Below are 15,176 nucleotides of genomic sequence, written 5' to 3'. Positions count from 1 at the left end.
CCTCTGAGTGCCATCCTGCTCTAGTGTCTGTCACAGCCATTGTGAAAGGACATCTCCTGGTATCTTGAATCTCAACTGCTGCCCTCAACAATGGAACTAGTCCTTTGCCCTTTTGGCCAGCAGTCATCCAAATTGATTCCCGCTGGCCTCTTCCAGCTCTCTTGATTGCTTGAGGTGTTTTAACAGTGGAACATGCTGACCAAGATGGAGGATGGAAACAAGCTGTCTGTAGCCCTTGTAAATCCAGTCTTTCCCTTTCCTCACAGCTGATGACTCTTGGCTAACGGGGACAAGCTGTAGTCTCTGACTGCTTTGTTTGTGTTTGACTTGAGGTGGAAGTGTTGACATCTCACGGGGCAGCCTGCAAAGGCTCCCAGCAAATGACGGGCAAGGAGGAGCCCCAAGATCCGTGTGAGGCACAGGAAATGTCTCTTCCAGAAGGGCTGCAGGTTGAGCATGACCTGAAGGTGATGGAGGAAAAGAGCACTCAGCGGGAGGAGGTAGAACATTGGAACAAGGAGCTGCAAGCGTGTCTGCAGCCCTTTGGAGGGCGCAAGGAGTCCTTGGGAGGAAGTGGCATGGTCACTGTGGCAGTCCTCCCTCAGAAAATCCATGAAAATGGAACATGAATCTGGAGATTCAGAGTGGAGATTCAGAGAAGTGGACATCCAAAAAATCCATTTAAGAGCCCTGCATGTGGTTCACGTGCATCTTCCTAAGGGCTTGCCTTTGGAATGGGATCTCAGGGTAATCTCTGCCAGACACCTTTCTGAAGCAAACTCATTTCCTCTCCCACATCTACACAGGCTCTTTCAGCAAACCTGCTGCAGCAGCAGCAACAGAGTTGTGTCAAGGATCCTCTGCTCGCCAAGCTGAGAAGTGGAGCCCGGGTGGTTGGGTCATGTCCAGTGCTGACAGAACTGCTGCTCAGCAACAGCAGATTGATGATGACTCCGTGGAGGTATAGAGTATGCCTTGTGTATTTCTTGTCTGAAGGACAGTGTCTTGTGTGCACGTGTCAGCATAGCTGTACCAAATGTTTCTCCTCAGTTTGATATCACAGGGACATTTAGGATTAGGATTCCCCCCCATAGGAACTTCTGTAGAAAATCAGTCTCTGCTGGCCATCTATGCTTCAGAGCTGTCTCTCTGGTTGTGGTTGTTGTTGTTACCCAGCTGACCACCAAGGGTTCAGGGCCCCACGCAACGGGGCTGCCTTTTGTGTCTCCTGGGAGCTGGGATCTGTGCTTTAAAGTGAGCATCTTGAATTTTGTTTCCCACAGGGGCAATTGTGAGCAAGGAAAATCCCATGGCAAAATACAGCAAATTCAAAACTATCGGCAGTGGGTGAGTCCGACCACAAAACCATGGGCCAGGTGTTTTCCTGGTGGAATATCTATCAAGTCTGAAGTCAGGCAAGCTGCCAGCATGTCCAGACACTGTGGCTAGATTGTCCCATCTCCCAGTACCGGTCAGAATTTGTGAGCCTGGCCAGAAGGCATTGTCAAAGACATCTCCATGCTGCCAAGATGATGCCTGCAGCAAGGAACAGGACATGGTAGATCTCCTGGTCCCTCGAGTGTGGGACAGCTCCATGTTAATTTCCTTAGCATTTTTGTATGTCTCTAAATCAGCTGGCCATGGTAATAGAAGGAGAAGAATCTTGCTTGCCTGAAAGAGCAACCTACCCCCTATCATAGCTTGAGTTCCAAGAATTTGCTGAAGGAAATACTCCAGGATTATTACTGCACAGTTTAGAAACTGAAACCCGAGAAGAAAGAAGAAGCTCTCTTTCTGAGCTGAGGCAGTAATCCGCAATGCTTCAGGCCCAGCAGCCACGCACTTGAGAGCAGCAGCAGCAGCCTTGTGTCAACTGCTGATAGCCACAGGAGGGAGACCAAAGCTGCGGCAGCCCAACCTATTCTCGCCTTGGACGCATGACTTCCTGAGCTGCTGCCTGCAGACAGACAAGGCGCGGCGCTGGTCTGCCAAGGAGCTGCTGCAGGTAAAATGCCAAGGGGCTGCAGGTGAAACAGTGTCCCAGGGATGGGCTCCTCCTCCACTGAAGTCCAAGGCATCAGATGAGCTCCCCTCCTCCTTCCTCACTTTCCACACTTGGTGCTGTTTAAACAAGAACGGTGAGGAGTCCTAGAGTGGGCTGGGCTGGCAGGGACCTGTAAAGTTCATCTGGTCCAAGTGCCCTGCAATAAGCAGGGACATCTTTAAAGAGATCAGCTTCCTCAGAGCCCTGTCCCATCTCACCTGGAATGGTTCCAGCGACCTACCAGCTCTTGGGGCAACCTGTGCCAGTGTTGCACCATGCTCCGAGTAAACAGGAGCTTTGTTAGACCTACTCTGGCTCGATCCCCTTTTTGTTTAAAAGTATTAGCCCACATCCTACTGGAAGTGGGCGTGTTAAAAAAGGTGGCCTGCTTTCCCTCCGCAGCCACTTGGAAGTTTTGGGAAGTGGCATAATGTCTCCCTGGGAGACATTATTCTTCTCCAGGCTGAATAACTCCAGGTCTCTCAGTCTGTCCTCAGAGGAGTGGTGCTCTGTCCTCTGACTGTTTCTCTCACCCTCTTTTGTAATTTGGTGGGGTGTTCACTTCTATCTGATGGCAAATAATTGAAGTAGAGCAATGGCAATTACAGAGGCATGAAATGGTGGTGGAGGAAGAACCCAAGGAAACCGGTCCCTGCCAGGCAGTCAGAAATTTGGCCATGGGAAGGAGGGGCTGTGGGCCATTCACTGGGAGCCTCTGAGAGGCTCTGGTTTGTACCCCCCACTCCACTCTTGGAGGTTTCTGCCATGCAAACAGAGACAGCTGAGGGTGACTTGTTCCAGCCCCATCTGCTCCTGGCACAGTCAAGCCGATGGCAACTGCCCCGGCGTTACTGCCAGGTTGTGTGGCAGAGAGAGAAATGCAGGACCCAGGGTCACTCGGCTGGCCCTGCTGGGAAGGAAGGTGCCATCCAGTCCAGCAGGGGCAGGGCATGGGAAGCTAGGTACTGTTCTGTGTCCCTGTGGAAATCAGCACAGTGCCTGTCTCTCAAAGAGAGGGACCCATGTGAGTCACTGGAGTTTCCGGAAAGGAGGAAACCCCAGGGGACTGAAGGCACCATTTAAAGAGCCTTGGCAGGGCAAAATGGTGTCCCATCAAGATGAAGACACCAGAAATAAACAGATGAGTGGGATTCTGGGGCAGGTTTGCCTGTGATGCCAAGGTCCTCTTATGAAGTTGTAGGTGCAGATGCTTCCATTCGTCTTGTTTCTGGGTCTTTCTAGGAACCAGAGGGACCCTGATTGAGGCTGTGAAGTTTGGAAAGTCATGGTTCATTGATTTTTGGGTTGGTTTTTTTTATTTGGAATGTCATGGTTCATTGATTTTTGGGTGGTTTGTTTTTATTTCCCGTGGACAGCATCCGTTTGTAACATCAGCCAATCCAGCATTCACCCTTGCACCGCTCTTCGTTTCAGTGAAGAAGAAGAAGAAAGAGGAGGAGAAATGAATGTGACAATCACGTCAAGACTCGTCTCCATAAGCAGCTCAGAGCAGGATTATAGAATAGGATTTTAAGGAAATAAAGTTTCTGAAACTTAAGCTCATTCAGAAGATTCTCTTCTTTCTCACCCTGTGAATAAGGGTGAATAACTCGTTTGGAGTTGTCAGTTGTCTCTTCAAGGTGCAAAGTGACATTTACGGCTTCTTTGGTGTGCCTTGAAAGTGGGGAAGGCTCTTCTTCATTCATCCTCTCCAGACCATAGTGCCTTGGGAAAACGGTCCACTGGGTGTATTTTGTACACCTGTGGTACTTCTATTTGAGGCAGAAAAGGCAGTAGCTTTTGCAGGCAAAACCAAAGGAAGAGAGGGGCAGCCCAAAAGTCCTGTGCAGATGCAGGCCTTGAGCTATGACTCAAGAGGCTTTGGGTTCCTGCCACTTGGATTTGTATCCCAAAGTGCAATCTCTTTGGCTGCAGGAGAGTCTTGCTCAACTGAGAAATCGGAAAGATCAGTGAGGGTGCTCTGAGAGGTCACCTCTGGAGCAGAGCTGTCAGTGACAGTGAGTGGCTCACCCAATGCTCCCATTGATGGCTGCCCCACCCCAGCCCACCTGCCCTTTAGAGATGTTTTACCTTGTGCCCTGGCTGCACATCACATTCGGGCAGGAGGAGGAATTAGACCATGCTTGTGCTCCCATCCTGGCCATCACTTGGTATGGAAGAGTAAAGGAGGATTGAAATGGCACGTCTTCCTAACACTTCCCTCTTATACTTTTGGGGCACTCGAGTTCTCTTCTCAAGGGGGTCTGAGGTCCTACATTTGGATTTCCATCCTAAAGTGTCATTTGTCCTCCACTAAGCGCTACAATTGGCTGGTTGATGTGAGCCACCTAGGAAATGGGGAAAGAGATGTTTGCAAATTGAGGGAGCTCTCCTGCATAACTACTGCAGATTTTCAGCAGGAGAATTTCTAGGTAGAACTGGGTCTTGCAGCAATTGCATCCATTTTCAAATGTCACCCTCAGCCTCCTAGATGTGAAGAGCCCAGTGTAAAGCTTCTCAAAGACACTGTGCTGTCCACCATTGGAGGCCGTGTCTGTGCTGAGTCACCAGAAAAGCAAGCTAAGCCTGGGATCATTACTCCACAGCTGAACAGTTAATTTCCAGAGGAGTTCCATGCACTTTTTTCCCTCTCCCAGCTAGTCCATTTTCAAGCTGGCTCTTACATTTAACTCAGGACTTTGCAAGGGAAGGGAACGAGTGCATCACATTTTTGTTGGGATGTGGCTATCCAAAAGTCTGCAAGGAATCTTACAGGGAGCACAGAGCCTGGACAAACATTTGTGAGACTGCATTTTTTTGTCTGGTCAAAAGGGGTCTCCTTTGGGCTCAAGATCTGCAAAGCATTGCAGAGCAGTGGCTGCTGCCTGAGCTCCAACACAACAAAGCTGTGGTAGCCCAAGAATCACTGGACAATTCTTCTGGATGCTCTCTGACGTGAATTTGCCAGGGAAACAGCAAGTGGGAAGAGAGGAGTTCTGTGTCAGGAGATAAGCCAACATCTCCCTGCCACAAAGGAAGGTCAGGCTCCAAAGTGAGTCAGAGCAAAGGTCAGCATGCACCTTTGTGCTCAAGAAGCAACTGCACACTGTGAGACTCCTGAAAATTTATTTCCTTTGCTTCTTTTGTCCCCTAAATATCATGGAAGAAGTTAGGCTCTTCAGAACCAACTAAGATGCCAGCCAGAAGAAGCTCACTTGTTTTCATTCATGGCCTTGGGGGCGAGAAGTCATGTTTGCTTTGCTTTCTTTACATCCTTGTTCCTTCCCAGGGCTCTCACTGGGGTGAGGAACCTGCAGGATCACTGCATTTTGGAGCCTGGGAAGCCTTGAGCACTGGATGATGGACTGTAAGCATTTTTTCTGCTGCTTCATGACTGAGGAGAACTTACCAGACTTTTCTTTTGGGTCAGCTGCACAGAAGATTCAGTTGCTGAATCTTCTATGGCAACTATGGCAACAAAGCCAGAACAGCTGCTATTGTGAGGTCAAGGGAGTGGTGCCACATCAGGGTGCTGCCAGCACAACGTTGTCCCAGTGCGCACAGGGCCTTGCTACTGCAAAGCAGCTCTTCTACTCACTCACTAAAGGAGGATTCTTGTGATCAAGGAGCTCTCAGCAGACGGCCTGCACCGCAAGAGGAATCTTGGTTTTGCCCTTTGGGTATAATTCAATGTGCAAACCCACACAGCACTGCTAAAATGACGGGGCAAGCGTATGCCGTGGCTTGCACTGTTTTTTCATTGGCATATTTTGGCTACTACCTGACCCACCTGACACGTAAGGAAAGGTTTATCCTGGTGGTAACATCACCTGGCTTTTGCTTCACTCTGCTCCTTATGCTCATGTAGTGACTCAGTTTATCTGGGAAAAAAAATTGCCATCAAGGTGCCAGCACTTTGCTAAAGCTCCTGTCAAGAGCATCAGCTGCAAAGCATCAGCTGTACTTGGTGGAGGGTGGAGAGTGCATGGCAATGGAGTCTGTCATTTCCTCAGCTTGCTGCTTCAACCTGCAAGTTACAGACTCTAAGGAGAGATCCTCAGAAATACCTCTAAAAACCCTGTGGTTCTCTCCAGTAGTGAGCAAAAGCATCTTTTTGCTCTAAATTCTGCCATTAGAAGCCTTGGCTATCTGACTCGACCCTTTATGGTGTGCCAAGATAGCGATTCCCTTGGTGATGAAATGCAAACTCCAAACCAGTTAGGCTTTGCTGCTGATCCCAGGAGCAGTTCCCTGATTACTTCTGCAGAGAACCACCACAGCTAAGGGGCCTTGAGGTGAAGCTTTCCTGGGGTAGTGTCTTCAGAAAATTGATGGGAATTAGTGCATTCAATTAATTCCAAAATTTATAAAATACAGGAAAGAGGAGGAAAAAGCTGCTTGTGCTTTTGGGGGGAATAGAAATCATGACTGTTAAAGAATAACTGGCATTTCCATGGCTCTGCTTCCATTTCTCTCCTGGGAAAAGAGGCCCAAATGTAGGCAGAGCCTAGTATGGTGTCTTTGTAGTTCTCTTGCTTGCTGTGGGAAAGACTATTGCTCCTGGAGGGATGTTGGGAAAGGGAAATGCTCTCTGTTGAGACTGACTTGTCCTGTGGGACTCCACAGTACAGGCAGTTTTCTAAGGGCATCTGGTTCCTTTTCCCTTGCTCTCTGCAGGTCACCTCACACGCAGATGGAGACAAGCCCGTCCTTTGGTGAGTGGCAAAGGAACCTCTGACGTTGCTGGTGTGTAAGAACTGTGCAGCAAGCTGTGAGCCTGTTGCAGTAGAGTGTAGAGGCCAGCATGGGAGGCTGAAAGAAAGCCCAAGTGGCTCTTGGCATCAGCAGTAGCAAAGGCAGCACTGGCTCTTTTCTAATTTTCCAATGGAGAGCCTTTCAAGAAATGAAAGCCAAGTGTGGCAGCCCAAAGGGTGTCTTGATGATTCTAGCCCGGTTGGAAGATGGAATGCACAGCAAGAAGGAATACCACCTAATTCACACGTCTTGATAGGGTTGTTATGACTCAGAATCCCACTGGTATGAAAGTCTATGATATCCCCTTAGTCCTGGTATCCCCTAGCCAGCTCAATAGCAACCAGGTCCTAAAGAATTGGCTGTTCCCAGTCTTTCTCATTGCTATCTGTCTGCAGGGCTCAACAGCAGGCTCAGCACCTCCTCTAACTCCCTCTCTTGTTGAGGAAGAGGCTGAAGAGGAGCAAAACAACATCAAAGCTGCAGCTGCTGTCCCTTCACAGCCTGAATTTGCAGAGCCAGTAAGTAGCACCTGTGGTTGGCACCTGCCTTTGGTGCAGGGCAAAGCTTCAAGTTTCAGATGACCCAGGCCGTGGTGCTCATGGCTGAAGATGCTGACGGCTGTGGGCCTGCCATGATGTAGTGCTGCTTCAGTCAAGCCACGGGCTAACAGCTGCTGAACTTTGACCTTGAAGCATCACTTTGCTGGGATGCTGAGAGGGCCCGAGAATGTCCCTTGGGATCAGACAAGAAGCAGCATGAAATTATTCCCAGTGTAGAAATGAGACTCTTGATGCCCAATGTCAGTGCAGGCTGCCTGTGGTCAGCAGACAGGGTGATCCAAAGATTCAGTTTGCACCTTTGCAGGATACTTGGGAGACACTGGCTCCTGGAGAGGACCTACCCCTCTCCATGGGCTAATTAGCTTCAGGCACAACATAGACTGCACTTCACTTCCACGTGGTCAGAACAGTATTTGGTGAGAAGAATCCTAAACAGCTCCACATTATAAATGGCAGCTGGGTCTCAGAAGCGTAGGAATGCAGCTCTGAAGGGCTGCTCCCTAAAGCCTGAAATACCAAGGGGGAATCAGTGAAACCGATCAGAAAAAGAACATGTTCTGGCCTTCTGGTCAGACACTTCCATGACAACTCAAGGATGATTTTGTTCCTCAGGAGGAGGAGGAAAGCAACAAGGCTCTGGAACCTTGCTCCAATCTCTTTCTTGATCATTGCAACCATGTCAATACCTTGCTGCAGTCCTCTTGCAGCAAAGCTGATAAAATGTAACCTGGAACTGGCCATGAGCTGGTGTATCATAGTAACCTTTGGGATTTTCCCATTGCCTTTGAGTAAGGGACATCCAAAACCTGTGAGCTGAGGAGTCCTGGTGGTGGCAGACAGCATCTTCCTAAGGCCTTGCTTTTGACATGTGCTCTGGGGCGTCTGTGCCAGACAGCCTTCTGACAGGCAATCCTTTCTTGTCCCAGCTCCACTCACACTCTGCAATTCAATGTGCCGCCAGAGCAGCATCGCCTGAAGCAGCCGGCACTCCCCAAGCTGTCAGCACTTCGTCCAGCAGCCCAGCCCAGCAGCCTCAGATGAGACAGGAGCAGAGCCTGAAGAGACTGAGTATGTCTGGTGTATTTCTGGTGTGCTAGAGCAGTGTGTTGTCTGCATGTCTTGGTGTAAGCAGTGCCAGATGTTCCTCCTGGGTTTAGTGTCTCAGAGGCACTCAGGCCTCTCTACAGAAGCTGTTGTTGTTCGTTCAGACAGCAAGAGAGTACTCAGGGTGTTCCTGCTGCCTCTGAGGGCAGCTGGGACTGGCTTGGCTCTGCCTGGGCTGCCTTCTGTGCCAAAGACAAAAAGCAAAGGTTTTTTTGGTTGAGCAGAAAGATAGCACTCAGTGAATGACCAGGCCCCAGGGAGCTCTCAAGCTCCCGACAGTGGAACTGCATTTTGGATGGTCTGGAGAGTGGCATCTCTGTTTGAAAGTGAGTGCCATGCACTGCTTTTGTCTTTCAGGGAGCATTGTGAGTCTGGGCGAGCCAATGAGCAAATACACGCTGCTTGAAGAACTTGGACAAGGGTAAGTGCACCTTTCATGGTGCAATATCAAGCAGGAAGTCAGGCAAGCTCCAATGGTCAGATTCTGGCTTTATCTCCTGCCACCTCTCAGGACTGCTCAGTCAAGAGCAGTCAAGAAGGCATCATCAAAGACAAAGTGATGCTGGCAATGTCCTGCTTACAGCAAGGAGCAAGACCTGGCAGATCTCCTGCCCCTGAAGCTTTATGGCCTAGAAAAGCAGCTTGCTATGCAAGAGCTGCCAGAAAACAGCTCTGAAAGACAGTTTTCAAAGTTAGTCTTCTTCAGTTTTTACTTCACGTGCACACAGACTCACAGACACATAGAGCCCCACTTAGGTTTGATAAGGAACTAACTGGGCATATGCCTTGGAGATTTGCAGCAGCCCTTGGTCTTCATGTTGTGCCTTGGTGTTCTCTTGGACACCCTGCATGGCAGAGGGCTGGTGGACTGATGTGCTTTTGGCTGCAGAGACACTGCAGCCAGGCATTTTCTAAAGACTGCCGGCAGCCTGGGGAGGTCTCATGCCTAGGCTTGCATTTACTGCCAAGGACTAAGGGGCATTTTCTGGTGCCATTTTCTTTCTAGGGGGTTTGGAGCTGTTTACAAAGCTGTCGACACCAGCACAGGACAACAGGTAAAATGCCAACACCACTGGCAGATTTTGCCACTCTGGAGTGCTTTCCCTGCTGCTGTGAGCCATGGCTGGAACTTTGGGAGGCCTCTCCATCTCTGCAGCAGAGGCTGTTCCTCTGAAGCACAGACTAGGCTCAGCATGTAGAATGCATTTGGGATGGGTTTTGGTGCTTCTCCTAAGCTTTGCTGACTAGTAACAAGTTTGGCACAACTCGGCTATATCATTGCACAAACACTTGCTCCGTCTTCCTTGTGATCTCATGCAAGGAGCGACTTGTCAAGTTAACGGTCTTCAACGTCCTTTTAGGTGGCCATCAAGAAAATGACACTTCAAGAGGACGTGTCCGAGGAGCTGGCTGTCACTGAAATCCTGGTCATGTGGGACAACAGGAATCCCAATATTGTTACCTACTTAGACAGGTTGGGGTATTCTCATGTCAATGTTCCTTTAGATAGTGCAAGCCAGAAATTACAAACCCTTTTGGTCAATGGCAGAAAACGGACCTGTTTCTGATTTTTCTACTAGTGCCCAGTACACAGGAGTAGGTTGCACCTGGCGTGCAATAACCTCTCCTGGCATACGTAGCTTGGAGAGCAGTTGCAAGAATCTGAGTCAGGCCCTCAGATGACTGAGTTGTGCCCATTCATCTCTCTCCATGCCACGGTCTTCTTCTTTCAGCTACCTGGTCAATGAAGAAGTCTGGCTGGTGATGGAGTTCATGGATGGCGGCACATTGTTTGATGTACTGAGGGCAGTGTACCTGGAGGAAGGACAGATAGGTGCTATCTGTCGGGAGGTGAGAGATCCTGCTTGTGTTTCCCCTGAGCTGCAGGGGAATGGTCTTTGTAAACTGGTGGGTAATAAGAGCAGAGATTTCTTGCTCCCAGCTTTGGTTTGATGCAGCTGTCACGACACAAGAAGAAGAAGGAGCATCAGAAGTGAACTGCCTGCTGTTGTACCTGACTTCTTAGGCTCTGCCCTTGCACTTTTACATACTCTCTGTCCTCTGACACTCGTACTTGCTCACTCACTTGGTTTCACTTGTTTCCAGCAAGCTCCTCCTCTTGACAGCACCACAATGCTGCACTCACAACTCCCTGAGAAAGCTGTCCATCTCATCAAGCTCTTTCCTTTCTCGCGGGATGAAATCAGCTTCTGGACTTTTACCCTTTCCTCCCTCCTTTCTCTCTCAGTGCCTGCAAGGACTGCATTTCCTTCATTCTCGCCAAGTCATCCACAGAGATGTCAAAAGCAGCAACGTTCTCATGGGCATGGACGGATCTGTCAAACTGGGTGGGTATCCCTGGCACAGCGTTCCCACCATGTGCTGTGGGAATGTTTTAGGTGACTGCCAAATGCCCAGAAGTGCTGCTTGGCCAGTATGTGAATTGTGAGGGTGTTTTGGAAGCAGCCAGTTCCTTCTTTCCCTGGCTACAGCTGCGTGGAAGCAGACCACTGCTGCTTTTCCAGGCAGATTCACAATGGCCTTGTCAGGCTTGGAGTGGGCAATGCTTTTGCCTGGTTTGCTGGTGGTAACTGGCTTTGACCGGGTTTGTTTTTCTCCTCAGCTGACTTTGGTCTCTGTGCTCAGCTTACCCCTGAGCACAGCAAGTGCAGCTCCAGCGTTGGCACTCCCAGCTGGATGGCACCGGAAGTGGTGAGAGGAGAAGCCTACGGCCCCAAAGTGGACATCTGGTCCCTGGGGATCATGGGGCTGGAAATGGTGGAAGGGGAAGCTCCTTACCAGAGGGAACCCCGTCTCAGGGTAAGGCGCATCTTAAAAAGAGGGGGGCTGTGGGGAGACAGCTGTTGTAGCTAGAAAAGCAGCAGGTAGAGCGTCCTCTTCTGTTTTCATAGGTTTTTGAACTGATAGAAAGGAACAGGCCCCCAAAACTGCAAAACCCCAGGCACCACTCAGCTCTCCTGCGCGACTTCCTCCACTGCTGCCTGCAGGCAGATGAGGACTGGCGCTGGTCCACCCAGGAACTCCTGCAGGTTAGAAAAAGCAAAGCAGCAAAAAGCCCTGTGAGCTGAGGACACCTGCATGAAGGGATGGAGAGGACTGTGGGCCATAGGGGCCTGGGTGAGATATGTCTGGGACAGAAAGGCTAAGTGATGCATGGTGCTCTGGATCCTCTTTGTGTGTCTTTCTTGTAGCCGAGGAATCCTGCTTGAGCCCATGAGGATGTGACCTTGGAAAGTAACAGTCCCCTTCTTTTTTGTTTTTCCTCTGGGCAGCATCCATTTGTGACCTCAGGCGAGCCTGTCTCCAGCCTGGCTGCTCTGATCATCTCAGCCAAGCAAGTGCAGGAAGAATGGAGAGGAAACACTTGTGCCTGATGAAGACTTTGTGGCCCACCAGCACAGAAGAGTGAAAGGGGGATGTGTGGTGTTTAGGCAGAGATTCAGCCAACCCCCTCGATTCGATGAGGAACTGTGCCATAGATAGGAAATCTTAAGTTTTGTGATTTTCTTAGCTTAGCTGTTTTTAGTTAGGACTATAGGCTGTAGGAGGTTTCATTGTGGGATCACTGTTTAGCTAAGAGTAGAGTATTGTTGATGTAAGGAAGCCCAGAAGTATCCTTTTAAGGAGAAATTAATGAATTGTCATATTAAGAATTAGGCTATCAAAGAAGAAGCTGTGACTTAGCAGAACTGGACCAGGCATACACTCTGAGCTGCCAACTTGAGCAAGCCACCCAGAGGACAGAATGATGAAGATGTAGAAAAAGCTAGAGGATATTTTGTTTTAGCTGGGCTGACAATAAAACTCTAAAATATCCACAGTGTTGGAAGACTCCCTTCCTACATAAGCTGGGCAGTCCCTGTCAGAAGCCCAAAAAACATGCTGAGATGAGCAGCTTTGCTCACCTGAACTGGGGAATGCCCATGGGCAGTTGAGAGAGATTCCTGGGCAATGTACACTCAGGAATGAGCTCACACTCAGGACAACACCAGCAGACAGACGTGCAGTCCTTCCTGTGCCTCTTCTTCTGAAGATGTCAGGGTGGTCATCAGGAATCACCATTTTGTTCCTGCCCTCCTCTCACTATGTCATCTGTGAGATGTAATGGGATTCTCATAGACATCTGACCCTTCCTCCCTGCTCCTCATTTCTCCTTTTTTCACCACAGACCTACCCCAGAAATCCTCTGGGCCAACCTTTTCCCTCATGGGTGTGTGCAGACACCAGGGCCTCCTGAATAGTCCCAGTCTCACTCTGCTACATCCTTGGCCTCTTCCCACACCTGGGCCAGGCTGCTGTTGCTTGGTGTTGGACATACACACAACACATCACACCCGTCAGCAAGCAGTTTGATGGAGGAGCCCCTGCTACCCACAGCCCACTGCCTGGGCACTTGCCCCAGCACACTGTGGCTCCGTTTCAACTCCATCGGCTGGGACACCCACAGCAAGGGGCTGCTCATGGACTGGATGCTCCTTGACTGGTGCCCACAGGCCCAGTTTCCATGCCTTCCCACTCCTCCTACCCCTAAGGCTGCCTCAGCCTTCTAAGCACAATTTTTCTTAGTCTAATGGCTTCTTGTGCTTTACTTTATGTAAGCAGGAGTACACACATTTGATTTTCTTTATTCCAGAATTAATAGAAATAAGTTGAAATACTCCTACGTTTTGCTATTCAAAACTTGTAGTACCTGAAAAAAGTAGAGAAACTTTCTGTGCAGCTTTTAAGTTAATTTGCAAGTCTCCTTCCTCTTCACTCAGTTTCAGTGTGTATGTTGATTGTCCATCACCATCATCTTTTAAGCTTCATCACTTGTCTGTAGAGCTGTAAAAAACTCCTGTAAACCTGAGGCAAATTCACTGTACTTTGTGTTTTTCTTTTCTGGAAAGGCTTGAGGGCCTTGTGACCTACTTCTGTCACCTAGACTTTGATTTCCATCCTGGCTTTGGCTAAGAGCAGGACAAATATAATTTTTTAACTGCTAGTAAGGTCTGCTAGTAAAGGTCACAGTTAGAGAGCTAAGCATGATGCTTCTGTCCGTCCCCTGAATACACATCTTTGTGTCTAGGCCTGGTGATTTCCAGAGGCACCTAAGCCAAGGAGAAAAGTCTCACTAGTGCTTGTTTTGACATTGATTTTTTGTAGGATTTTTATCTATATCTACAGTGATCTACAGGAACCGGATCTTTGACATGAACTGCCTTCAACCAACATTTCTAAGCATAGTGGACAATGAAGTCTAGATACTAATGAGTTGTGGTTGCTTTAACTCTGTGTGACATATAGTACAATATCGCAAAACATTTGAGGGTTTCAGGCATTTAAAACTTAGGCTTATTCTAGTCAACAGTTTTCTTTCTTCCCTTCAGGAAGCTACACGTCCAACTACTAATTTCTTTCTCAGTTTGTTGAAGCTTTACCAATATACAAGTTTTGTACTTTACAGTCAGCCACTGAAATGAAAAAGGAACACACATGATGAATTTTCAAGATCTGAAGAGTAGTGTATGTTGGGATGGGGAGAAGGGGAAGAAGGGAAACTATTTTAAAAAAAATTTAAACTGGAGCCCTCATCCAATATTCCAGTATCTGGATAGGAGACTAGCTCTCATCCTTTTTTGATCACAGCCCAAAAATAATTTGATTCTTTCATGTTATGAGCTACAGAGAGGAGTACTGGAACTTTTCGGTGAATTTCCCAAGTGTTATAGTTTTAATTCGATCTCCCAGCCAACGCACCATTTATGTCGTGGTTTCACATTCGCCAAATTTCATTTATCAACTGGGAGATAGGACTTTGGGAGAAGAGGGCAAAACTTAACAGTAAAAACAGATAGATTTTATTAATATACCCTAAAGAAAAAGAGGAAAAAAAATGAGACATTCTGACACATACAAACACCTTCCCTCTTCCTCCCCCCCCAACTGTTCACATTCCCACTCACCACAGAGAGAAAACTATGATTTTCAGTCAGTCACCACCATTTAAACACAATCCTACATCACCTTGGGTGAAGAGCCTCTCCAGGGTTATGGAGAACATGCCACAAGAAAAAGGTCTGGTGGCTTTTCACAGATCTGCAACTGCCTGGAATTTTTGCCAGTTCTGTGCAGTCTCACCCATATAACAGCTTTTCCACGCTGTTCATGGGCTTCCACATGTTTGGGGTATCGTTTAAAGAATGCTTTTCTAGTACAAAACAGGGATTCTCTTCTATCTCTAAAATTGCCTCTATCTCAAAAGAAATAGAGACCTCCTTGTTCTTTCCCAGGAGCCAGGGACATAGTCTATTCAAAATTCTCAGTTAAAACCCATGTATATCAATACACACAACCCTTTGGCTAGAACTTGCATTCCCCAAGCAGCATTAGGATATTACAAAAACAGTCCATTTCCCCATACTTCACATCTAGAGAAGTCCGCTCAGAAATGTCCACTTCCTCCATCCCATCTTCCAATAGTCTTTCTCAGTTCTTTCACTGACTTTGTCTCAATGCTCTCTCTCTCTAAATTTCAAATCCCTCTGTCTTCCATGGAGGAGGGAAAAGGGTTAAAGTCTTTGCCCAAAGGTTTTTTCTCTCCAACAGACTCCAGGAACTTCAAGGCCACAGGTGATGGTGGCGGGAGGAAGGGAGAGAGAGCTGCTCAGGAACACTGATGGACGAAACCTCCTCCAGCCCTGGTCAGATCG

The 15,176-nt window shown here is 48.4% G+C and overlaps 1 protein-coding gene across 1 annotated transcript; it reads left to right on the top strand.

Annotated features, from left to right (window-relative positions):
- The first annotated feature begins 901 nt into the window (after positions 1–901).
- Positions 902–12,058, top strand: LOC136374248 (serine/threonine-protein kinase PAK 3-like). The gene is made up of 12 exons (XM_066339552.1): positions 902–961; positions 1,964–2,005; positions 7,195–7,317; positions 8,286–8,427; positions 8,821–8,884; positions 9,470–9,518; positions 9,825–9,937; positions 10,197–10,314; positions 10,712–10,811; positions 11,087–11,283; positions 11,376–11,513; positions 11,757–12,058. Exons 1-12 carry the CDS (start codon positions 902–904, stop codon positions 11,856–11,858), a joined length of 1,248 nt encoding a protein of 415 aa, XP_066195649.1. The 3' UTR covers positions 11,859–12,058.
- The last annotated feature ends 3,118 nt before the right edge of the window (positions 12,059–15,176 follow it).

This window comes from Sylvia atricapilla, chromosome Z, assembly GCF_009819655.1.
Source record: "Sylvia atricapilla isolate bSylAtr1 chromosome Z, bSylAtr1.pri, whole genome shotgun sequence".
NCBI lineage: Eukaryota > Metazoa > Chordata > Aves > Passeriformes > Sylviidae > Sylvia > Sylvia atricapilla.
Note: the sequence above shows the minus strand (reverse complement) of the source record. Positions and strands in the feature narration are given on the sequence as shown.